The 26,301-nt window shown below is 39.4% G+C and overlaps 1 protein-coding gene across 1 annotated transcript in view; it reads right to left on the minus strand.

Annotated features, from left to right (window-relative positions):
- The window catches only part of LOC128647449 (probable ATP-dependent RNA helicase DDX60), a 1,088,706-nt gene that overhangs the window by 251,065 nt on the left and 811,340 nt on the right, over positions 1-26,301 (minus strand). The window contains exon 30 of the mRNA XM_053700235.1: positions 24,414-24,518. Coding sequence (XP_053556210.1) covers positions 24,414-24,518 — 105 coding nt within the window. The remainder of the gene's footprint in view (positions 1-24,413; positions 24,519-26,301) is intronic.

Genomic DNA, 26,301 nt, shown 5'->3' on the forward strand with positions numbered 1-26,301 from the left:
ATTTTGCAGGCCTTTTTTTTCTTCACTTTTTATTTATTTGAGTGTTGTTATTATACAGAGGACGCTAAGAGGAATTTAGAAAAAAAAAAAAAGTCAAAGGAAGGGTTTTGTCTCACATAGATATATCAATATTTATAGATTGTATAAATCACGTATTGTTTTGCCAGGCTTTCCCTGGCTTTGGTTAGTTTTTGTAATTTATGCACCACTTTTTATGGAAAAATATATCACTCAGGTGAAAGCCAATTCACCCATAATGCCTGCGAAAGTGAAAGATAAAAAAAACGTTAATAAAACAATAGATACCAGTCTTGATAGTTCAATGGAGCCTAGTAAGAGCTCCCTTGACCTGCAAGAATTGATATAAAAAATCACAGCTATATTTTCCCCCCAATTTGAAGTTATTAAAAGAGAATTAGGGTCCATCTCGTCAGAACTAGTTACACTATCGTCCGAAGTGAGACAATTTTCAACCAGACTAACAGAGGCAGAGACTAGAATCTCTGATGTAGAAGATCAAGCCCATACACTTTTGGAAGTAACACAGAAACAGGAGTCTAAAATTAAAAATATGCAGCTGCGCCTGGAGGATCTTGAAGATCGCTCCAGGCGCAACAATATTAGATTAGTTGGCCTCCCCGAATTGCCGGAATATGAAGATTTATTAAAATTTACCTCTACTACTTTACCCCTTGCTCTAGGGATGTCCTCTCAACAATTACCGCTTATGATTGAACGGGCACATAGATTGGGTCCTAAGAAATCCTCTGCGGAGGGAGTCGTAAAAAATAGAGTTTGCTTGTTTAAACTTTTAAAATATCAAGACAAAGTGGAACTGTTGAGGTTGTTTAAATCATCTGATCCCCCGTTATTCGGGAATCGTAGGATCTTAATGTTCCAAGACTTTTCTTCCGAGACCTCTTCTAAGAGAAGAGCAATGGCTCCATACTGTACGCTATTAATAAATAAAGGTTTAAAGGCTCGGATGATTTATCCGGCAAGAATTATAGTGGAAGATCAAGGCACCAGACGCTCTTTTGAAGATGTCTCGGAAGTCAAAACCTATATAGAGACCCTATAGAATCTGTCTAGGATATTGTTTAGATTCCCTCTCCTGTCACCCGCCCCTGTGCTGCAGCGCGTGTTTTCTCTCTTGAAGATTCCTCTGGGCTGAGCTATGTTAAGCGCTGCTGGATAGATGGGTGAGGGAATCAAAATATTATCATGGAATATAGGGGGAATAACTTCCCCCATCAAGCGTAAACTCGTTATTAAAATGCTAGTGACTCATAAACCTGATGTGGTCCTCCTTCAGGAGACACATCTCCAGAAACAAGAAGCAACAAAACTTAGGACAAAATGGGTAGGTGAAGTTATCTCTACTCCGGGGCGAGCCAGGAAATGTGGGGTAGCCATTTTACTACATAAAGAGTTAAATTATAAGATAGTTAAAATAGATATAGATCCAGCAGACAGATACATTCTATTGCAAATTCAACTAAATAATATCAATCTCGTGATATGTAACGTATATGCTCCAAATAAATTCTCGAGAGACTTTTGGGGGAAAATAAAATTGAAACTGTTCCCTTTCACTACCGAGAATGTAATACTCGGGGGAGACTTTAATGCAACACTATGTCCAGTACTGGACAAATCTTCCAATAAAAACAGGCCGATGCATGATAGAAATGCAAAATTTTTAAAACAAATGTATTCCGGGTTAAAATTAATAGATATCTGGCGATTAAAAAACCCTGACAAGTTGGAATTCACGTGTGAATCTCAAGCACATGCATCCTTTGCCAGAATAGATTTGTTTTTAATCTCTGAAATTTTAGCTACTCAGGAACTAGAGGTGGCGATCGGGGATATTAGAGTGTCGGATCATGCCATTATTTCTCTATTTTTCCCCCTAGGCAATAAGGAAAGAAGTAAAATCCCTGGATTTGTCTTCCCCCGGTATTTATATACTAATCCCAAATTCATCAGCTTTTTAAAAGTATCTTGGCAGCGATACTATACTGAGAATATAAGCTATCTCAATAAACCAGAAACTTTTTGGGAAGCTTATAAAGCAGTTCTATGGGGAGAGATTCAATTGTTTATGAGTATAGCAAAAAAAAGAGGAATGCGCGAGAAATTCAAATTACAAATCAGGTTAGGAATTCGTACAAAAAATACTGTGTAAACCCCACGGCGGCTAATTGGCGAAAATATAAGGACAATAGAAAGGAGAGAGATCTTTTTTTCAAACAAAAACTGTTGGAGGAAGAAGCAAAAATAAATCTCTATTTTAGAGGTGTCCACGGTTGCTCAGCTAAATTTTTGGCCAGACTTACCAAAGCTAGAAAAAAGAAAAATCTTATCCTTGCTATTCAAACTGATAAAGGCAGGTCTACGGATATTAAAGACATATTAGAATCCTTTTATTCTTATTATCAACAGCTTTATTCTGCAATAGAAATTGATAAAGTGAATCTAGATTTTTTCTGGAATTCAATACAGACACCTAAACTCGCTGGGGATGACCCTAATAGCAATCAATGCCCCAATTTCAACGGAGGAAATTAGAAAAGCCATAGAGAATTCAAAGCTGAATAAAGCAGCAGGACCAGACGGATTTCCTGCTGAATGGATATTTTGTTGATTTTAGAAAAACTTTTTAATTTTTATTATTGTACAAAGAATCCCATCTCAAGTTTCTTTTCTGCGGCGAATATCTCTCTTATCTTAAAGAAAGGCAAGAACCCTGAAGACCCGGCCTCATACAGACCGATCTCTGTTTTAAACATTGATTACAAATTATTAATGTCTATTATCACCTCGAGATTGTCTAATTGTCTCTATAAAATTATTCATCCAGATCAAACTGGTTTTATAGTTAAGAGAAATCCAACAAAAAATATCCGTAAATTAATTAATTTTTTAGATTACGCTTGGAATGTTGATCAGGGTAAAAAGAAACCATTGTGGCAAGATGTGGCTATCCTCTCCCTGGATGCTGTTAAATCATTTGATTCTATCGTTTGGGAGTATCTATTCAGGGCATTAGAGCAGTTTGGGTTTAATGGAGAATTTGTACAATTTATTCATAGGCTATATCATAATCCAATATCCTTTTTACTCATCAATGGTTTGCGATCTGCTAAAATTATATTACAGAGAGGCACTAGACAGGGGTGTCCCCTGTCCCCTGTGCTCTTTAATATAACCCTAGAACCTCTAGCAATACGATTTAGAGAGTCCCTAGACGGAGTGCCATTTGGTACACAGTACCTTAAAACATTGTTATACGCGGATGATGTGTTAGTATTTTTGGTCAATTTGCAACAGGCTATATCGTCTGTTTTACAAATCCTGAAATGCTTCAGCTCTTTTTCCGGGTACAAGATAAATCTTGAAAAAAGCGAATTATTGTGTTTTAATAACACAAAGACAGTATTCCCTAATGCCCCATTTAAACGAGTCGATGCAATTAAATATTTAGGCTTAATATTGCATAAAAATCCCTCTTTTTGGTATAAAGATAATTTCGGGCCACTATTCCAAAAGATTGAAGCTGACCTATAACTTTGGACTGCGTTTCCATTATCTTTGATAGCTCGAGTTAATCTAATTAAGTCTATCATTTTCCACGCTTGCTGTACCCACTCCAAAATCTTCCTTTATTTATATTAAATAAAGATCTGAAATTATTTAATGGTTTACTCTCCAAATTCATCTGGAATAATAAAACGTCTCGAATTGCCTTAGTAAGATTAATGCAAAGCACTGGAGTAGCAGGACTTGCCTTACCTAATCTGAAATTATATAATCTGGCAACTTTGGTTAAAATAGCGATAGATTGGCTCTCAGGATCTAATACAGTAGCAATTGAAGAAATAGAATCTTTTTTAATAGCTCCATTTTCTTTAAAAGCTATTTTACATCTACAAGTACAGAAATTGCCTCAGAATGTGAGCTGTCTTATTTCTATCAAGAACATAGTTCAGGCATGGCAAACATTTTGTGGAATTTTAGACTTAGATTATTCAGTTTCAGAATTTCTTCAGATCTTAAGTAATCGAAGTTTTCTTCCAGGTCTATATCAGAGAGTCTTTAAAGACTGGGCGGAAAAAGGGCTATGCTATGTAAAACAATTAGTCGATGAAAACCATCAAATGTTATCTGCAGAAGCTATTTTTAACAAATATGGATTATCTAGATCTAGTCTATTTGCTTATTTTCAAATCCGACATTTCATCTCAGGGCAGAACTGGTGTACATTTTCCTTTGTGGACTGGGTGGATATTAAGCTCTGTATACAAAAATTCACATCAGGGAACTCTTCGATTTCCCTGATGTATGATATCATGTTGAATAAACAGAGCTTGTCTGTTTTGGATACCATTTGTAAATCCTGGTTTTCTTTAATTCCCTCGTTAGAGCATGGCATAATTAAACAGAGTTTTGAATCAATACGTAAATGTAAAGTCCCGATGGCCTGGAATGAATCACACATGAAAGTGATTAACAACTGGTATCTCTCACCATGGAAAATATCTAAGTTTTTTCCGTCCGTGGTTAATCTCTGTCCACGTTATTCGTACAACAGAGCAGATACATTACATATGTTTTGGTCATGCCCTAAAGTTAGACATCTATGGCTGAAAATTATCTACTGGTTTAATAAACTTTACAAAGTTTCAATCGCCCTATCTGCAAAGGACATTATCTTTTTATTTCCGCCAGAAGATGCCCTTAATAGCAGTACTATAAATAGTATAAATACTATAATATTGACAGTTAGATACTGCATACTTAGAAATTGGAAAGCTAGACTTGTTCCAGGTCTAGCTACCGTCTTTAAAATTCTTTTTGAGTCATACCACCTCCATGATGCCACTGAGAATATAATTAAGAAGTTTCTATGGAGATGGTCCCCTGTTATTCTATTGTATCCAAGTACGCTTCAAAAAATGATCCTCTCCCCTTTTCTATCATCAGTGAGTTTTGCGGAACTGACTGTATTGAATATTTTTCCATACACTTGGATTGAATAACTCAGTCGGGAACTCCATGAGAGATGGCTGAGAGGGGGGCGGGAGTGATGGGACGAGGGTGGGAATATACTGCTCTTTTCCTTTTTTTTTTCTCTGTTTGTTTGTCTGTTTGTTTGTTTGTTTGTCTTGTCTGGTCTTGTCAGGTTTTGTCTTTTTTTTGTCTTGTTTGGGCTTGTCTGGTTATGTTTTGTTCTGTCATCTTCTTTTGTTTTGTCCTGTCTTGGCCGGTTTGTCGTGTCATGTCTTCTCTTGCCGGTCTCGTTTTGTTTTGTATTGTGTGGTTTTGTTTTGTCATTTTGTTGTTGGTTATGGTTTAGGGTGTTAGATTCTAGGGAAAAACACTGAAAACCCAGCGTGGTGTATAACTATGAAGTTCTGTTGAAATGTTAATAAGTATATCATGATATATGTCAGTTGTTTCTATGTATGATATATGAGATTTGGCCCTGCGTGGCGCAAAAGACAATTTATTTATTTTTTTTCCGTCTTTTTTTTTTTTTCTCTCTTTGTAACGTTATACATTGCTGGATATAAATAAAATTAAAAAAAAAAAAAAAAAAAAAAAAAAGGAACACTTCCACAGTAAAGTCTGGCCAGCAAATATGAGACTTTAGACTGGCAAACTGTTACCTACTGGCTACACCCTGTTATGTTGATCATACTTCAGATTATGATCATTACTGTACCATATCTACAGTGCAGAGCTTGCTCTTTACTCTCCTTTTCTCATCTATGTAACACCAAAGAACTCTCTTGTTATGAACAATAATTAAGTTACCTTGATCATGGCTGTGCATGGAAAGGTTATTTGTTTTGCTATGTTTCTGTTCTGTATAATTTTGTAAAAATGTTTCTAAATTCTGAGAATTAGAATGGCAAATTGCATTCTTCATAAGCCTAACCCTGCTACAAACATATATCTATAATTGGCCTCAGCAGAGGTGACAAAATACTGCAAACAAAATGCTAGTTTTATAATAAAATTATATTTACAATAAAATGGTAGCTCTAGCTACCCCAATAATAAGCCCAGTTTGGTGCCTCCAAATAAGGTAGGTGGTGCGGGTACTTTGGCCATTGAAAAACAATTGGCAAAAACCGTGTATTCATAAATATTTAGCATTGTAGGGTATGTTAATTTATTGCAAGACTTCAGAAACGTATATCTATATGTATGTATCTTTAGATGTTATAGTCGACATAAACATCAGTTTTCAACTGTTTAAGATAATCAGGATGTTTGATCCATACCTATTTCTTTTATAAGGTGGTGAGAGTACACGAGACAATATACATGGGATTCAACTCCTAGCCACCAGGAGGAGGTAAAGATTCCCCAAGCTTCCAATACCACTTCATCCCTCCCACTTCACTAGTATGACAGTCTAATGTTTGCCTCCCAGGAGGTGAGTGTATAATTGAGATGCTTAATATTCTTCATTGAGAGGGGTTCTCAGATATGAGAGTTGAGGCACTATTTTCCTCCTCTGTAAAACAGAGGGGAGATTGGAGGAGTTTTTTCTTTTTTAAGGTTGCTCTTCCTGTTTTGTCAGTTTAATATTGTTTTTTAACCCTTTGTGTCTTGTACAATGAAAGCAGTTTGTTCCTTTTTATGATTTAACTCTTGTTTTGTATATGTTTGGGGAGATTACATAAGCCTGTGCACCCTCCATTTTTTCACCTTTGCTTTTTTCAGTTGTTTGATTGTGAGCCTGCATTGTGTGGCTGTTTAGGGACCCAGGTTTATTTGGAAGAGACCTTGACGAGGTACCTGGGCTTTTCCCATCTGACCAGATGCGGTAACTAACTCTTCCATTGCTGTTTTTTTTATCTTAGTTGAGAGCTTGTGAGTGAGTGCTGGACTTTTTCTATGTGTTTATATTAATGTATTATTTTTTTGTAATTTTCCCTGTTTGGGCCTTACACCCAGGCCTGACTGGGGTTAACTGCCTGTGACTCTGGTGACAGTGCAGCTTCCTGAGAGTGCTGGTTTGCACCCAGGGCTGATCATGTTGCAGTGTCATAGGATGTGTACCCGGTCCGGCCTGAGAGTGCTGACCCCACCCGTGTTTTGTATATATATATATATATATATATATATATATATATACACAAAGTTCTGTAGAGACCCATGCTTGGCTCCAGCGTATTAGGACCCCAAAGCAGGCACAAAAGACAGGGATTTTAACCAATGCCTTTTATGTCAATAAACACAAAGAAAGAACAAAGGGCCTAGCCCAAACGTTTCGGGCTAGGCCCTTTGTTCTTTCTTTGTGTTTATTGACATAAAAGGCGTTGGTTTAAATCCCTGTCTGTTGTGCCTGCTTTGGGGACCTAATACGCTGGAGCCAAGCGTGGGTCTCTACAGAACTTTGTACATGTTATATTAGCAGTGCACCGGGGTGCTGTCTGGATGGTGTGTGCCGTTTCTTTTGTATTTTATATATATATATATATAGGTATTTTATATATATATATATATATATATATACACATATATATATATATATATATATATATATATATACATACATACATACATACACACACACAAACGTATACTATACATATTAAACATTTTATAGGCAGCTGTCCACCTAAAGGGGAGTACTGTTCTTACCCATTGTATACAGTAATTTGCAATAACATCTGCAATAGCCTTTATCTGTTTTATATATATATATATATATATATATATATAGCTTTGACATATTATTGGACTGGTGGGCTGGTCTTCTACAATTTTTCCATAGCTGCTTTGTATTCCCAGTCCGGCCCTGTATCTCCTATTAGGCTATATACTGGGCCTTTTCCCTTATTGTGATTATTTCTGTCTGCTACATTCATTACATAACAATGGAGCATATTGGAACTATCCCCATGATTTCTAAACGATAAGAGAGTAGATCCTCAGATCACTTATGCATATATATAGCTTTGACATATTATTGGGCTGGTGGGCTGGTCTTCTACAATTTTTCCATAGCTGCTTTGTATTCCCAGTCCGGCCCTGTATCTCCTATTAGGCTATATACTGGGCCTTTTCCCTTATTGTGATTATTTCTGTCTGCTACATTCATTACATAACAATGGAGCATATTGGAACTATCCCCATGATTTCTAAACGATATGAGAGTAGATCCTCAGATCACTTATGCATGTGTATTTGTTTTATTAATTAATTTCTGTTACTCATTCAGCTCAGCTTAATGGCTCATGTTATCACCTTATCTATCCAGTCTAATGCTGTGCTTGCCTCTAAAAGAGTCTGTCCTCCATCTGTTTGTATGGTACAGGGAAGTTCTTTAGATTTTGCTCTTGGTTTTAATGATTTTGTGCATTCTACTATTTCTGAGATGTTGGCGGCCATGCCTCCTCTAAGTAAGCGCAAATGGATCTCTGATAAAAAAACTTTCAACTGATTTTCCCAGTACTTCTGAATCTCCCAAGATCAGAACTGCTAATCAGTTACTTGCAGAATTGGATTGTACCTCAGTTTTTTTTTCTTCTGAGGGGAAAGTACTTTTAAATGATCAGAATTCAGTTTCTAATAAATATAGGGTCTCCTCTTTTGTGTATAAAATTGAACATTAGAATTCGTTTAAAAGGGGGGCGGAGTCTGGAGCCCATGAGAGTAGCTGCATAATCTTGCTGCTCTGATCCTAACTACCCAATATACACCTTTATCTATCGTTTCTCATAGAGTTGAATCCTGGAAAATCCTCTGAACACACCTTGGACTCTTATCTAACAGTTGGTGTAAGCCAAATTTATCCTCAGGTGTTACTTTTTTGAATCAGGATCGGGGCTTTACTCTGAACTTATATAAGTGGTGGCCATCTTTCCACCCTCGTGGCTGCGGATTTTTACAAATCTACCCAGACTACCAAGCTATACTGAGGACTTTTACCATCATTTAGACCCCCCGGCTGGTTCTCTCTGCAGACCTGTCGTTAAGGAGCAGTGCTACCTCATAAGTCACTGCAATAAAAGCACTAATCAATACTGAAACATTCATTGTGGGGAACTAATACCATATATGTCAAATGGAGCCTAACAAATTTATTACATACAGGCAGATTAAGGACCTTTTGGATGAGCCCTTTCTACGTCTGGGGTGTGCATTAACGGCAGCTTGGGACAATGGCATCGACCCCAACCATCAGCCTCAAACTGACATTGACAAAAGAGAAGATTCCATGATGGAGCTTGCTAACAAAGATGGGGTAATGTTATCTCTGCCTACTCTAACTCTTACTGCTCCGTTTCCGGTTTCAACAGAGGCTCCGGTGAGATGCGATTTGGGAGAGGAAGCAGAACAACACACCATTGTGCAGACAAATGCTGCGATCTTAAAGCTAGTCATGCCGGTACTGGGAGGTGAAGTGTGCATACCCGTTGCGGCTGCAGCTCTGGCCCTATTTCCATTCCGCCTCAGACCTAGCCTCTTAGGGGGCCGCAGCTGGAAGCCAAATGTGCGGGGACATGTTTTCCAGGACTATTCAGGACAGCATGTTGAACTAGCTTGTTACAAAACAGGAGTGGGCTAAATACTAAGGTACAAGAGGTCAGGGTTGCTGAGTGGCGATTCACGGAGGTCCCAGCATGAACAGATGATTTAGACCTATGGTCATGAATGGGTTACTGTATGAGAAATGCTGCTCACTTGTATTTTGCACCGCAAGGTTTTATCTTTACTTTTCAGTTGCCAGTTGTGTTCTTATGTTTGGATGTATACTGCCTCTATATTCTTATTCTTACTGTATTTACCAGTTATAGATTAATTGGGGCTGTTGGAGTGAAATACTACAAATGTTTTCCATGCAAGCTGATGTTGGTTGGTTATTACGTTATGCGTTGAATGTTTGTTTGATGTACATCTGCAGAACAAATTAACGTTTCTATAATATCCTTGTTAAATGGCTTCTAGCTATACATTCTGTATTGTGATGCTTACAATCTTTATAGCGATTTTGTACCTGTCAGTTAGAGGTTTCATAAAGTAAGTGGGGCAGAAAACTGAGGATATTCCTCTTATAAGTACTTGCTAGTATTCATACCAGAAACTGTACGTTTATTCCATATAATTTCTACAGGTCAAGTATAGACACCTACTCAAACTGGTCAGACCCTATATATGTATGTTTACGGCATTTGACAGATTGAGACTTGATTAAAAGGATTGAATAGCTAAATAGAGATATCATGGGTAAATGCAGCCAGTCATAGTAACTGAACTCTCTCCTATGAAGTGTTTGTAAATATCTTTCTTCTTTCCCATCTTGAAGCCATAACTTTGCCAATGTTACTTTTATTTAGATTTCCCTAGTTGTATATAAGAGTAACTGTCCCCTATCTCTCACTAATATGACCTGGGTCTCGCTGTTTGCGGCAGAGACGTCGAGAACCCATATTTGCGTAGAAGCAAGTAGAAGTCTCATATCTGGATTTACGTCTGTGATAGCTGTGTTAATAATAACCTCTGTTAAGACGAAATCCTCTGTTGATGAAGGTCTTCACTGTTGCTTGAAGCTTGTTAGGGAAGAAAATGCCTTTATCTGTGACCCTTTTAGTTGACATTATCAGATTAAATGCCAAGGTGTTGTCAGTTTTGACAAGGAGAGCCTTATGGCTCAAATAATCACAATACATGCAAGCCTCTTGGGTTGGGGTGCTGTATGGGGGTCCAGGAGATAAGGTTACCAATAAATATCCTAGAACTCTGTGCTATCTTCAGGGCTCTCCAGAGAGGGTCTCTCTGGAAAGACGTTCCTTCTCTTTCAATTAGACAATATCACAGCAATGTCATATATAAATTACCAAGGGGGAACTCTCAGTTCTCTAGTGATTAAGGTAATCTCCCATATTCTATTTTGGACAGAGAAAAATATTTGCACAATTTCTGCTATTCATATCCCAGGTGTAGAAAATTGGGAATCTCTTCATCCATGGGAATGGTCTTTACATCAGGAAGTATTCAATCAGATTGTAGAAAGCTTGAATGCCAGGTTCCTCATTATATAGGTGTGCCCTTGCATTTCCATTGGCTATTTTTGAATTCTTAGTCCAATCAACCAATAAAATGGAAGCTTTTTCTGTTGGTTGAATGGACTAAGCATTAAATAAAACAGCCAACAAAAATTCAAGGGTACCCCTATATAAGGGGGAACCTCACATTCAAGCTTCAGTGTGCAGTGGTGACCACATGGAGAGGACAGCTATCAGAAGATAAGAAGAAAAGAAGTGTCAGATAGAAGATGGAAAAGGAAGAAGATGGATAAGGAAATCCCCAGCAGAGCACCGCCATGGATAAAGAGGAGCACCGCCACGTAGTAGCTAGATTCAAGTTGGGTGAGTAGAAACTTTGGGGTTTAGCGTTATTATTTCTGGGGGGGGGGGTGAGTTTTTAGGTAGCAAAAGAGCTATATCACTTTTCAGTGCATAATTTTTAGGATAGTATTTTTCTTTCTAATAACACAATGCGTCCACTGATCATCATAATTACTATTGGGAATATCACTCCTGACCAGCAGGAGGAGGCAAAGAGCACCACAGCAAAGCTGTTAAATACCACTCCCCTTACCCACAACCACCAATTATTCTCTTTGCTTGTATCAGTTACAAGGAAGGGGTGAAGTTTGGTGTCTGATTCTTCAATCAAGAGTTTGTTATTTTCAAGCAGGACAAGTTTGTTCTGTTTTTTTTCCTGGGGTTTAGCTGTATTCCACTTCAGTCTCTTCAGTAGAGCAGTGGTGGCTTTTAAGCTTTTGGGAACTGGAGGGGTATAATCCTTTCTGTACCTCCCAGGTTGTGAGCTGCCCTTTGGTAAAAAGACTATGTAGGTTTACTTAGTCTTTTTCTTTCTGTTTCCACAGTTCTATGTTAGGAAGGAAGCCTTTCAAACCTATTGAGCTGCCTTCCTGCCAGGCAGATTATCATGGAGGTAAGTGCTGTTTTTTATTTTTCTGAGGGTTACGAAAATGTTGGCACTTATGGGGTTAATCTTTGGTGAACCTGTTTGTGCAGGTTTTATATGTGGGCAGTTTTTTTATGAGGCACTGTGAGAGGACAGTCTGTCATACTGTGTTTAGCCTACGGCTTTTATTTTATGGCTCTGTTTGTTTGGCTCCTTTCTGGCAATTAGTCTGGTTGTTTTTTATTGTAAGCTTTAGTCTGCTGACAGTTTACTTGACACTTTTTATTCCTCCCGGTGTCTGTTTGTAGTAATGTCGGCCGGAAGGTGTTTGCGTACACTCACGATGGGCGGGGCTTCTTTGGCGTGAGTTTTGCGTGCGGTTTAATGAGGAAGTGGTTTTTCTCGGCTTCCTGTCAGCTCTGGTCATTCTGATTAGGTACAGGAGTCTGGAGAGCGGGTGGTAACAGTGGGAGAGTCCAGATAGTCTTTGCTACGTTACTATTTACTCTGGTCAGTCGGAGGTCAGGTAAGCACCTCAGCAAGGCTTGTTGAGGTGGAGCAACCTATTCCTTTCTGTTCCTCATGTATAGAGAGAACATTACAGTATAGGGATAGGCTTTTTGATTCAGAGCCTTCATTTTCTAAGGAGAATGTTGTTCAGGAGTCTCCTGTTAAAGCTGTTACGCAGCTTTCTCCCCAATCATCCCAATCTCAATCCTCTTCTCATGCAGTGCCCTGCGTTTCGTCTCAGGTTGTTTTTTCATTGCAGGATATGGCTACTCACATATCCACTGTTGTATCTGATGCTTTGTCTGCTTCTCCTGCTTTGCAGGGGAAGCGCAAGAGGAAGTTTAAGGCTTCTGACTGTTGGAGTTATCTCTAATGCTTCTTCCCATAAGTCTGAGGAAGAGGATACTTTAGTAGCGTCTGAAGGTGAAATTTCGGACTCTGATAGTGTAATTCCTTCTGCTGATTCTGATGTGGTTTCCTTCAGATTTAAGTTGGAGCACCTCCGTTTGTTACTTAGGGAGGTTTTAACTACCTTGAATGATTCGGATTCAATGGTCATAGTGGCTCCCAAGAAGGCTAGTAAGCTTAATAAGTTTTTTGATGTTCCCTCTGTGGCGGAAGTTTCTCCTGTTCCGGATCGGGTTTCAGAGATTATTTCTCGGGAATGCGAAAAGCCTGGAATTCCTTTCTCCCCTTCCCCTATTTTTAGGAAGATGTTTCCTATTGAGGATTCTATTAAGGAATCTTGGCAGACAGTTCCTAAGGTAGAGGGAGCTATTTCCACTTTGGCTAAGAGGACCACTATTCCTATTGAGGATAGTTGTTCTTTTAAGGATCCCATGGATAAGAAGTTGGAGGCTTTGCTTAAGAGGATTTATGTTCACCAGGGCCTTCAATGGCAGCCTGTTGCGTGTATTGCTACGCTTACCAGTATGGCTGCATATTGGTTTGATGTGTTGTCTGATTCTATACTTCAGGAGTCTTCTCTGGAGGAGATTCAGGATAGAATTAAGACTTTAAAATTGGCCAATTCTTTTATTGCGGACACTTCTTTGCAGGTCGTTAAGTTGAGAGCAAAGATTTCTGGCTTTGCTGTTTTGGCTCACAGGGCTTTATGGTTAAAGTCCTGGTCTGCGGCAGCTGTTATCGATTCCTTACAAGGGGAAGACTTTGTTCCTCAGGATAAAAGAAATAAACAGAAAGGTCGTCAGAGTAATTTTCATTCCTTTCGTAACGTCTCTGGTAAGTCTTCCTCTTCCTTCTCTAAACAGGATCAATCCAAGCCTTCTTGGACACATAATCAGTCCTGGAGCAAGGGGAAGCAATCTAAGAAGCCTGCTGCCAACTCAAAGTCAGAATGAAGGGTCTGCCCCCGATCCGGGAATGGATCGTGTGGGGGCAGGCTGTCTTTTTTCGCTCAAGCCTGGGTTCAGGACGTTCCAGATCCCTGGGTGATAGATATTGTGTCCCAGCGATACAGGCTGGAGTTCAAAAATTGTCCCCCCAGGGGCAGGTTTCATCTATCAAGGTTATCTGTAGACCAGATAAAAAGAAAGGCATTCTTAAGTTGTGTTCAGGATCTTTCCGACATGGGAGTGATCATTCCTGTTCCAGTTCAGGAGCAGGGACTAGATTTTTATTCCAATCTGTTTATCGTTACCAAAAAGGAGGGAACTTTCAGACCCATCCTGGATCTCAAGTGTGTAAACAAGTTTCTCAGAGTTCCGCCTTTCAAGATGGAAACTATTCTGTCAATTCTTCCTCTGATTCAAGAGGGTCAATTCATGACTACAGTAGATCTAAAGGATGCATATCTGCATATTCCCATTCACAAGGATCATCACAAGTTTCTGAGATTTGCATTCTTAGACAAGCATTTTCAGTTTGTGGCTCTTCCTTTTGGTATTGCAACAGCTCACAGGGAGTTTTCAAAGGTTCTGGGTGTGTTGCTGGCAGTTCTCAGATTGCAGGGGGTTGTGGTAGCTCCTTATTTGGATGACATTCTAGTTCAGGCACCATCTTTTCAACTAGCAACTGTTGTCTTTTCTGTGCTCCCATGGTTGGAAGGTGAATTTAGGAAAAAGTTCCTTGATTCCGGCTACAAGAGTGGTATTTTTGGGAACCATTATAGATTCTCTGGAAATTAAGATCTTTTTGACAGAAGCAAGGAAGTCAAAAATGTTCAATACATGTTTGGCTCTTCAGTCATCCCCTCGGCCGTCGGTGGCCCAGTTTATGGAGGTTATTGGTCTAATGGTCTCAGTTATGGACATCATTCCATTTGCTCGGTTCCATCTCAGACCTCTGCAGTTATGCATGCTGAGACAGTGGAACTGAGAATATACGGATCTGTCTCCAAAGATTGTTCTAGATCAGGCTGCAAGAGAATCTCTTCCGTGGTGGTTCTCTCAGGATCTTCTCTCCCAGGGAACCTGTTTTTGCAGGCCTTCCTGGGTGATTGTGACCACGGATGCCAGTCTGCTGGGTTGGGGAGCTGTCTGGGGTTCGTTAAAGGCTCAGGGTCTGTGGAATCGGGAGGAATCAGTTCTTCCTATAAATATCTTAGAGCTGAGAGCAATTTTCAATGCTCTTCTGGCCTGGCCTCAGTTGACTTCAACCAAGTTTATCAGATTCCAGTCGGACAATATAACGTCTGTGGCTTACATCAATCATCAGGGAGGAACTCAGAGTTCCTTGGTAATGAAGGAAGTAGCCAGGATTATTTAGTAGGCGGAGGCTCACAATTGTTGTCTGTCTGCGATCCACATTCCAGGGGTGGACAATTGGGAAGCGGATTTTCTGAGCAGACAGTCTTTTCATCCGGGAGAGTGGGAACTTCCTCCGGAGGTGTTTTCCAGTTTGATTCTCAAGTGGGGTCAACCGGAGTTGGATTTTATGGCATCTCGTCACAATGCCAAGCTTCTGAAGTACAGTTCGAGGTCAAGGGATCCTCAAGTGGTTCTAATAGATGCTCTGGCAGTTCCTTGGAAGTTCAATCTGGCATACGCGTTTCCTCCGTTTGCCCTTCTTCCTCGAGTTATTGCTTGGATTCGACAAGAGAGGGCATCGGTAATTCTCATTGCTCCAGCATGGCATCGCAGGATCTGGTATGCAGATCTGGTGGAGATGTCATCCTTTCCACCTTGGAGTCTTCCATTGAGGAAGGACCTTCTACTTCAGGGGCCCTTCCTTAATCTAAATCTTGTTTCTCTGAAGCTGACTGCTTGGAGATTGAACGCTTCATTCTATCTAAGCGTGGTTTTTCTGAGTCAGTTATTGAGACTATGATTCAGGTGTGACTAGAAAGATTTATTACAAGATATGGCGTAAATATCTGTATTGATGTGAATCTAAGGGCTACTCTTGGAGTAGAGTAAGGATTCCTATGATTTTGGCTTTTCTACAGGAGGGTCTGGAGAAGGGTTTAACTGCTAGTACCCTGAAGGGTCAAATTTCGTCTTTATCTATTTTGTTACATAAACGTCTGGCGGATGTACCAGACGTTCAGTTTTTTTGTCAGGCTTTGGTTAGAATCCGGCCTATGGTTAAGTTTTTGTCTCCTCCTTGGAGCCTTAATTTAGTTTTGAGAGTTCTTCAACAGGCTACGTTTGAGCCAATGCATTCTTTGGATATTAAGTTGTTAACCAGGAAGGTTTTGATTTTGGTTGCTATCTCTTCGGCTCGAAGAGTTTCGGAGCTCTCAGCATTGCAGTGTGAAGCTCCTTTTCTTATTTTTCATTCTGATAAGGTAGTATTACGTACTGCTTTAGGTTTCCTTCCTAAGGTTGTTTCAGATAAGAATATAAATCAAGAGATTGTTGTTCCTTCTTTGTGTCCTAATCCTTCTTCTCATAAAGAACGTTTGTTGCACAACCTTGATGTAGTTCGTGCTTTGAAATATTATTTACAGGCGACTAAGGATTTTCGCCAATCTTCTTCTTTATTTGTTATCTTTTCTGGGAAGCGTAAGGGTCAGAAAGCTACGGCTACTTCGCTTTCTTGTTGGTTGAGGAGTATTATTCGCTTGGCATATGAGACTGCTGGTCAGCGGCCTCCTGAGAAAATCACGACTCACTCCACGAGGGCTGTTTCTTCTACCTGGGCTTTCAAAAATGGTGCTTCTGTAGATCAGATTTGCAAGGCTGCCACTTGGTCATTTTACACATTTTTTCTAAATTTTACAAATTTGATACTTTTGCTTCAGCTGAGGTTGTTTTTGGGAGAAAGGTTCTTCAAGCAGTGGTGCCTTCTGTTTAGGCTAACTGTCTTGTCCCTCCCTTATCATCCATGTCCTCTATCTTGGGTATTGATTCCCAATAGTAATTATGATATTCCGTGGACTCACCATGTCATTAGAAAGAAAATGATATTTTTGCTTACCTGATAAATTTGTTTTTTTCTTGACACGGTGAGTCCACGGCCCGCCCTGTATTTTCAGACAGTTTATTTTTTCATAAACCTCAGGCACCTCTGCACCTTATATTACCTCCTTTTCCTTTCCCTTTGGTCGAATGACTGGAGGTTGTGGGTAAGGGGAGTGGTATTTAACAGCTTTGCTGTGGTACTCTTTGCCTCCTCCTGCTGGTCCGGAGTGATATTCCCAATAATAATTATGATGATCCGTGGACTCACTGTGTCAAGAAAGAAACACATTTATCAGGTAAGCATAAATTTCATTTTATTATAATATGATTTTTTAAATTTTTTTAAAAGGCTTAATCATTTTAGGGCAATGCCCTACCAAATGCCCTTATCAGGGCAATTTTTAGTTTAGTTTTTAAGATAGGCGGTGGGGGTTACTTTGATTTTAGAATAGGGATTTCTTTTGCCAAGTAAAAAAGCCATAATCACGTTATGGCAATGACCTACAAACTACAAAATGCCCAGGGCAATTGTTAGAGTAGGTTTTAGTCTTAGTATAGGATTTTTTTTTATTTTGAGGTGGGCTTTTTTTAAGGGAACTTTAGTTTTAAGATAGGCATAACTGTTTGGGTTTTTTTTGTTTTTTTTTGTTAATGTGTTTGTTTTTCTAATGTTAGTGTTTGTTATTTTCTGGGGGTGGGGGGTTTAGCTGTTAGGGAGTTAAATAGTGTAGGTGTAGTTTGCTATGGGGGGTTGTGGTTGGCTATTGGCGGTTTAGGGGTTAAGTAGTGTAGGGTTAGTTTGCGGTGGTGGGTTATGTCAGTTTAAGGGTACATAGGTATATTTATTAGGTTCAGTGATATATATTTAAAAAGGATCCTTTACATCGCCAATGTTGGCATTGATGCTGCTTGCAATATTTTGCCAGCATGGCTTGGAATATTTTGCCACCTATTGTGATGTATAGTAATATGCAGGGTTCATACATTAGGGGGTTTCTTGTGGTCGGCTATTTGGGGTTTAAGTAGTGAAGGGTTAGTTTGCGGTGGTGGGTTATGTCCATTTAGGGGTACATAGGTATATTTATTAGGCTCAGTGATATATATTTAAAAAGGATCCTTTACATTGCCAATGTCGGTGTTGAAGCTGCTTGGAATATTTCACCAGCATTGCTTGGACTATTTCGCCACCCATTGCAATGTATAGTAATATGCCTCTCAGCAATGCAGCCTTTAAACAGTAATGTCAGCACTTTTTAATATTTTGCTGGTTTTCTCGAGATGGATCCCTTTTGAATATATCGCCAAATTGCAGCACATTCGATCATCAGGGCCCAAGTATCTTCCTTGGAAGGTTTTGTTTCTACTAGCAATTTCATAAGCTGGAAGTTTTTCTGAGTTATTAGCTCTATATTTTTATCCTCCATATCTTATTTTTCTCCAAGATAAAGCAGTTTTAATGACAAAGTTTGATTTCTTACATAAAGTTTTTTTTTATAATATCAAGAGATTGTAGTTCCTTATTTTTATCCTAATCCTCAAAATTCAAAAGAAAGACTTCTTCATAATTTGGATGTCGTAAAAGCATTACAATTTTACCTACAGACTACGAAAGATTTATTTTGTGATTCAGATAGAGCATGCAATTTTAAGCAACTTTCTAATTTACTCCTATTATCAATTTTTCTTCGTTCTCTTGCTATCTTTATTTGAAAAAGTGTAAGTTTTTTTTTGGTTCAGTACAATGGACAGCACTTGTTTATTGGTGGATGAATTTATCCACCAATCAACAAGAACAACCCAGGTTGTTCACCAAAAATGGGCCGACATCTAAACTTACATTCTTGCATTTCAAATAAAGATACAAAGAGAATGAAGAAAATTTGATAATAGGAGTAATTTAGAAAGCTGCTTAAAATTGCATGTTCTATCTGAATCACGAAAGAAAAAAATTTGGGTTCAGTGTCCCTTTAATTTCTCCGCTCCACGTAAAGGCCAGAAGGCCTCAGCTGTTACTATAGCTTCTTGACTATTCACAGGTAAGTCTCCTCCAAAATGCATTACAACCCATTCTTACCAGATCTGTTTCTACTTCCTGCGCTTTCAAAAATGAGGCTTCTGTTGAACAGATTTGCAAACCTTCAATATGGTCATCCTTGCATAGTTTTACTAAATCCTACCAATTTGATGTTTTTTGCTTCTTCTGAAGTGGCCTTTGGTAGGAAAGTTCTCAAGGCAGCAGTGTCTAGAAAATAGGTGCCCGCTTTTCAAAAAAGAATTGTCCTGACTATCATTATTTGTGGACTCCACAGCTTGGGTATTAGTTCCCATGCGTAATGAATAGTGGACTCTCGCTACCTTATGAAAGAAAACACAACGTATGCTTACCTGATAAATTCATTTCTTTCATAGTGGGAAGAATCCATGAGCCCCTCCCAAGTTTATTAAAATAATATATATATACACATATATATATATATATATATATATATATATATATATATATATATATATATACAGTATCTCACAAAAGGGAGTACACCCCTCACATTTTTGTAAAACAACAAAGAATAACAAGAGAAAAAAGCTAATTTGATAATTGAAGTAAATTTGTAACTTTTTTTAAAATTGTACTCTCTATTTGAATCATAAAATAAACAAATTATGTTTCCTGTCCGTTTAATCATGGGATTAAACTCCTAGCCACTTGGAGGAGGCAAAGATTCCCCAAAGCGCTTTATCCCTCCCATCTCACTGGTATGGCAGGTGTACGTATAGCCAAGTAAGGAGAAATAAGAAAAGGTAGAAAAGAACAAATCGGGGACAATAGTGGTGCAAACATGGAACTGTCTCCAAAAAATATATACAGTATCTCACAAAAGTGACTACACCCCTCACATTTTTGTAAATATTTTATTATATCTTTTCAGGCGACAACACTGAAGAAATAGCACTTTGCTGCAACGTAAAGTACTGAGTGTACAGTCTGTATAACAGTGTAAATGTTTTGTCCCCTCAAAATAACTCAAAACACAGCCATTAATGTCTAAACCATTGGTCTCAAAAGTAATTACACCCCTAAGTGGAAATGTCCAAATTGGGCCCAATTAGCCATTTTCCCTCCCGGTATCATGTGACTCACTAGTGTTACAAGGTCTCAGGTGTGAATGGGGAGCAAGTGTGTTAAATGTGGTGTTATCACTCTCACACTCTCTCACACATTTTTGTAAATATTTTATTATATCTTTTCAGGCGACAACACTGAAGAAATTACACTTTGCTACAATGTAAAGTAGTGAGTCTACAGCCTGTATAACAGTGCAAATTTGCTGTCCCCTCAAAATAATTTAACACACAGCAATTAATGTCTAAACCGTTGGCAACAAAAGTGAGTACACCCCTAAGTGGAAATGTCCAAATTGGGCCCATGACAACATCACAGAGCTGGTGGATGTTAGAGACCTTGCGCTCCCCACCTTCCATTTGAGGATGCCCCACAGATGCTCAATAGGGTTTAGGTCTGGAGACATGCTTGGCCAGTCCATCACCTTTACCCTCAGCTTCTTTAGAAAGGCAATGGTCATCTTGGAGAGGTGTTTGGGGTCGTTATCATGTTGTAATACTGCCCTGTGGCCCTGTCTCAGAAGGGAGGGGATCAGGCTCTCCTTCAGTATGTCACAGTACATGTTGGCATTCATGGTTCCCTCAATGAACTGTAGCTCCCCAGTGCCGGTAGCACTCATGCAGGCCCAGACTATGTCACTCCCACCACCATGCTTGACTATAGGCAAGACACACTTGTCGTTGTACTCCTCACCTGGTTGCCCCCACACAGGTTTGACACCATCTGAAACAAATAAGTTTATCTTGGTCTCATCGGACCACAGGACATGGTCCCATTGTTAGTCTGCTTGTCTTCAGCAAACTGTTTGTGGGCTTTCTTGTGCATCATCTTTAGAACAGGCTTCCTTCTGGGGCGATAGCCATGCAGACCAATTTGATGCAGTGTGCAGTGTATAGTCTGAGCACTGACAGGCTGAACTCTCACCCCTTCAACCTCTGCAGCAATGCTGCCAGCACTCATACGTCTATTTCCCAAAGACAACCTCTGGATATGATGCTGAGCACGTGCACTCAACTTCTTTGGTTGACCATGGCGAGGCCTGTTCTGAGTGGAACCTGTCCTGTGAAACTGCTGTATGATCTTGCCCACCGTGCTGCAGCTCAGTTTCAGGGTCTTGGCGATCTTCTTATAGCCTAGGCCATCTGTATGTAGAGCAATAATTCATTTTTTCAGCGATTTGGGGAATTTACTTCAATTATGAAATTAGTTTTTTTCTCTTGTTATTCTTTGTTGAAGACATATCTAGTTAGGTAGCGCGCGCATGTCTGGAGCACTACATGACAGGAAATAGTGTTGCCATCTAGTGCTCTTGCTAATGTATAACATTGTTGCAAAACTGCTGCAATATAGTACTGCAGATACATGCACACTACTGAGCTTACATTCCTGCTTTTCACGTTTTTTTAAAACTGTATGCTCTATCTCCCTGGTTTCCCCAACATGCAAGGTTTTCAGGATTAACTTGGGTGAGAGCAGGTACAATTATCATGTTTACTAATCAGCTGATTATTTCACCTGTGTTCCAGTTCTGATATCCTCAAAATGTGGCCAGTTGGGGAAGCCTCAGGACAGGTTTGAAAAACAGTTCTCTTTCTGAATCATTAAGGAACATTTTTTGGTCTTATGTCCCTTTAATGGCTCGTGAACTCTCATTAAGGAAATTAATTTATCAGTTAAGCATTAGTGATGTCGCGAATAGTTCGCCGGCGAATAGTTCCCGGCGAACATAGCATGTTCGCGTTCGCCACGGCGGGCGAACATATGCGATATTCGATCCGCCCCCTATTCGTCATCATTGAGTAAACATTGACCCTGTATCTCACAGTCTGCAGACACATTCCAGCCAATCAGCAGCAGACCCTCCCTCCCAGACCCTCCCAGCTCCTGGACAGCAGCCATTTTAGATTCATTCGGAAGCTGCATTGTTAGTGAGAGGAGGGACAGTGTAGCTGCTGGTGATTTAATAGGGAAATTGATAGCTAGGCTAGTGTATTCAGTGTCCACCTGAAAGACTCATCTGATCTCTGCTGTAAGGACAGCACCCCAAAAAGCCCTTTTCCCTGTGTAATCTAATTGCAGTTGCCTGCCTGCCAAGCCACTTGCCCAGTGCCACCACTCATATCTAGTGTAACAGTAGTGTAAATTAAAAAAAAAATAATCAATTTTTGACTGTGAAACATCAGTCTGCTAGTGTAATCTAATTGCAGTTGCCTGCCTGCCTGCCTGCCAGCGTGTGTGCCAGGCACACTTGCCCAGTGCCACCACTCATATCTGGTGTAACAGTAGTGTAAATTAAAAAAAAAAAACTTTTTTGACTGTGAAACATCAGTCTGCTTGTGTAATCTAATTGCAGTTGCCTGCCTGCCTGCCAGCATGTATGCCAGGCCCACTTGCCCAGTGCCACCACTCATATCTGCTGTAACAGTAGTGTAAATTTAAAAAAAAAAAAACTTTTTTGACTGTGAAACATCAGTCTGCTAGTGTAATCTAATTGCAGTTGCCTGCCTGCCTGCCAGCGTGTGTGCCAGGCCCACTTGCCCAGTGCCACCACTCATATCTGGTGTAACAATAGTGTAAATTAAAAAAAAAAAAACGTTTTTGACTGTGAAACATCAGTCTGCTTGTGTAATCTAATTGCAGTTGCCTGCCTGCCAGTGTGTGTGCCAGGCCCACTTGCCCAGTGCCACCACTCATATCTGCTGTAACAGTAGTGTACATTTAAAAAAAAAAACTTTTTTGACTGTGAAACATCAGTCTGCTAGTGTAATCTAATTGCAGTTGCCTGCCTGCCAGCGTGTGTGCCAGGCTCACAGCATATACTGTGCCCACTTGCCCAGTGCCACCACTCATATCTGGTGTAACAGTAGTGGAAATTTAAAAACAAAAAACTTTTTGGACTGTGAAACATCAGTCTGCTTTTTTGTGTCAGGCTCACAGCGTATACTGTGCCCACTTGCCCAGTGCCACCACTCATATCTTGTTTAATAGTAGTGTAAGTGTACATTTAAAAAAAAAAAAAGTTTTTGGACTGTGAAACATCAGTCTGCTTTTTTGTGTCAGGCTCACAGCGTATACTGTGCCCACTTGCCCAGTGCCACCACTCATATCTTGCTTAATAGTAGTGTAAGTGTACATTTAAAAAAAAAAAAAAAGTTTTTGGACTGTGAAACATCAGTCTGCTTTTTTGTGTCAGGCTCACAGCGTATACTGTGCGCACTTGCCCAGTGCCACCACTCATATCTTGTTTAATAGTAGTGTAAGTGTACATTTAAAAAAAAATGACAGGCAGAGGCAGGCCACCCCCGCAGGTGCCGTCGTGGTCGTGGTGCTGTGATTTCCTTTGGCCCTAGAATAATGCCCAGTGTTCAGAGGCCACGTACCATGAACTCGAAAAGTTCTGAGGACATAGTTGACTTTTTAACACAGGACACCCAATCTTCTATAGCTTCCGCTCCGAACCTTGACGCACCATCCTCCTCCAGCTTATCTTTGGGCAGCACCTCTCAAGTTACAACTCGCCAGCCTGCCGCCACCACCAACACTAGCACCACAGCCGCTTCACTTGATCTGTCAGAGGTGTTATTTACACATCAGTTGGAAGAAATGAGTGATGCGCAACCATTATTGCCAGAGGATGTAGATAACAGGGATATGTCTCAGTCAGGCAGCATTACACACATGGACGTACGGTGTGATGATGATGATGTTGTACCCACTGCGGGAGTTTGGTCTGTCACTGTGAAGCAGGCGTAACCCTTACACTACCTGATCGATACAACATCATACCTGATGTTTTAAAGCATGTTATTCCAAACAATTTAGGAATGTTAGAGGATTTATGCCCTTTATGGATTAAAACCAGACTCTGCATCAACTATGTAATTTTCCGTGGGAGTTTTGCCATGGATCCCCCTCCGGCATGCCACAGTCCAGGTGTTAGTACCCTTGAAACAACTTTCCCATCACTATTGTGGCCAGAAAGAGTCCCTGTGGGTTTTAAAATTTGCCTGCCCATTGAAGTCAATGGGGGTTCGCCCGGTTCGCTGGTTCGCAAACTTTTGCGGGAGTTTGCGTTCGCAGTTCGCAAACCCAAATTTTTAGGTTCGCGACATCACTAGTAAGCATACATTTTGTTTTTTTAGCGAGTAATTTTCCATCTTTATTCCATTTTAAAAAATGCAAATATTGATTCAAAAAGCTAAAAGCAAAATAATATATATATATATATATATATATATATATATATATATATATATATACAGTATATACAAAAATGATAAACCAATTTATTGTACCACTTTTCTTATTTTAAAAAATCGCAGCAAATTAAAATAATTATAATTAATGCCTAGGTATAAGCAATGTATATCTTTGCATAATTACAACACAATATAAAATAACGTTACTTTATGTATGTGTGGGTATGGCTGTGTAGTGTTTGTGAATAAAATGAGTACCTGTCTGTAGCTGAGGGCATCCAAATACACTGAGTCATGCATGAAGACAACAGATTTACATGGCATATTGATTCCCAGGGCTAGTGAGCCAGTAGCTGTTATAACCTTTAAAAATAAATAAAAAAAGTATCATATTAGCTACCATTACAAAAACTGGTCAGCAATAATGTTTCTCAACTTCAAGTTCATTCTCAGCTCTGAAAGACAGCAAGCGAAGAGTTACCCAAACCCAAATCTAAAAATCCCAGACTGGAAAAGTTAATTTATAGATCAGGGTTCAAATAGTCCACTGAGTATCAAAAGTGAACCCTACCTTTCTAACAAATCAGGACATGGTCAGGGCTTAATTCTAAATGCTGATCTTTGCTTTGAATTAAATCATTACATCTAGCATGTATTTACTGTTTAAAGAGACAGTATACACCAATTTTCATATAACTGCATGTAAAGATTAAGATTAGAGGTTACCCTGGGGGTACTGCAATGAGGGAGGTCCCTTTGGTAGAGATGAACATTGGGGGTTTGCCTTCTAGTGGGAATCATATTATTGCAAATCTAGTGTTTTTGCAAATGGATAACATTCTTGCAAAACTGCTGCCATATACTGTTCCAGAAATGGGCCGGCTCCTAAGCTTACGTCCCTGCTTTTCAACAAAAGATAGCAAAGAAACAAAGAAAAATTAGAAAATTGTTTAAAATTAAATGATCTGAATCATGAAAGATTTTTTGGGGGTTTCATATCCCTTTAAGTGGACATTTTATACACGGGTTAATGCAGCAGGTGCTTTAAGTTGACTAAGCAGTTCATTTTAAAAGGGCAATTGTTTCTGGCATAAAACAAAAAGGAATTATTTAGTTAATTGAAGATGTAATCCCAGTGTCAGTTTAATACTAGGACCCAGTATTATTCTGCTGCCAATGCTATTCTAATACTAATAAAGGCTTTTGTTGGCATCAAATGTAGGAAATTCAGATGTTCTGAGAAATATTGTTATCAGCAGAAGTTATATCAGCTTTAAAAGTTGAGTTGAGTCAGACAATTTTTGTCAAGTAAGAGAAATGATTAACACTGTGATTAGCAGCAACACTGGGATATTTTTTGTTAGCTAACCAGTGCTCTGTTTTCCATTGTTCCCTTTCCCTGAAAATGCCTTTATGTGTCATGCAGAGGCATAAGACATATGGCCCGATGTTCAAAGCATTGTAACAATAGTGATTTGTTGTAAAGGTATCTGCATCGCAATGGACATTGCAGGTGAAATGTCAAAAGGGATTAAATCATTGAAAGTAATCTCACAAAGAGGTGTTTTAGTACATTTCTTAGGCTTCTCTGGTACAATGTTCAAAGCAGCATCTCCATGTGCAGTGAGTTTTTACTGTGTGTGTGTACATATATACAGTATATATATATACCTGTATGTGGATATGTAAAAGTTGCACAAAACACATCAAAAACATAATTTATGCTTACCTGATAAATTTATTTATCTTGTGGTGTATCCAGTCCACGGATCATCCATTACTTGTGGGATATTCTCATTCCCAACAAGAAGTTGCAAGAGGATCACCCACAGCAGAGCTGTCTATATAGCTCCTCCCCTAACTGCCATATCCAGTCATTCGACCGAAAAACAAGCAGAGAAAGGAGAAACCATAGGGTGCAGTGGTGACTGTAGTTTAAATTTAAAAAATACCTGCCTTAAAAAGACAGGGCGGGCCGTGGACTGGATACACCACAAGAGAAATAAATTTATCAGGTAAGCATAAATTATGTTTTCTCTTGTAAGGTGTATCCAGTCCACGGATCATCCATTACTTGTGGGATACCAATACCAAAGCTAAAGTACACGGATGAAGGGAGGGACAAGGCATGTACTTAAACGGAAGG

This window comes from Bombina bombina, chromosome 2 (genome assembly GCF_027579735.1).
Source record: "Bombina bombina isolate aBomBom1 chromosome 2, aBomBom1.pri, whole genome shotgun sequence".
In the NCBI taxonomy this organism is placed as follows: domain Eukaryota; kingdom Metazoa; phylum Chordata; class Amphibia; order Anura; family Bombinatoridae; genus Bombina; species Bombina bombina.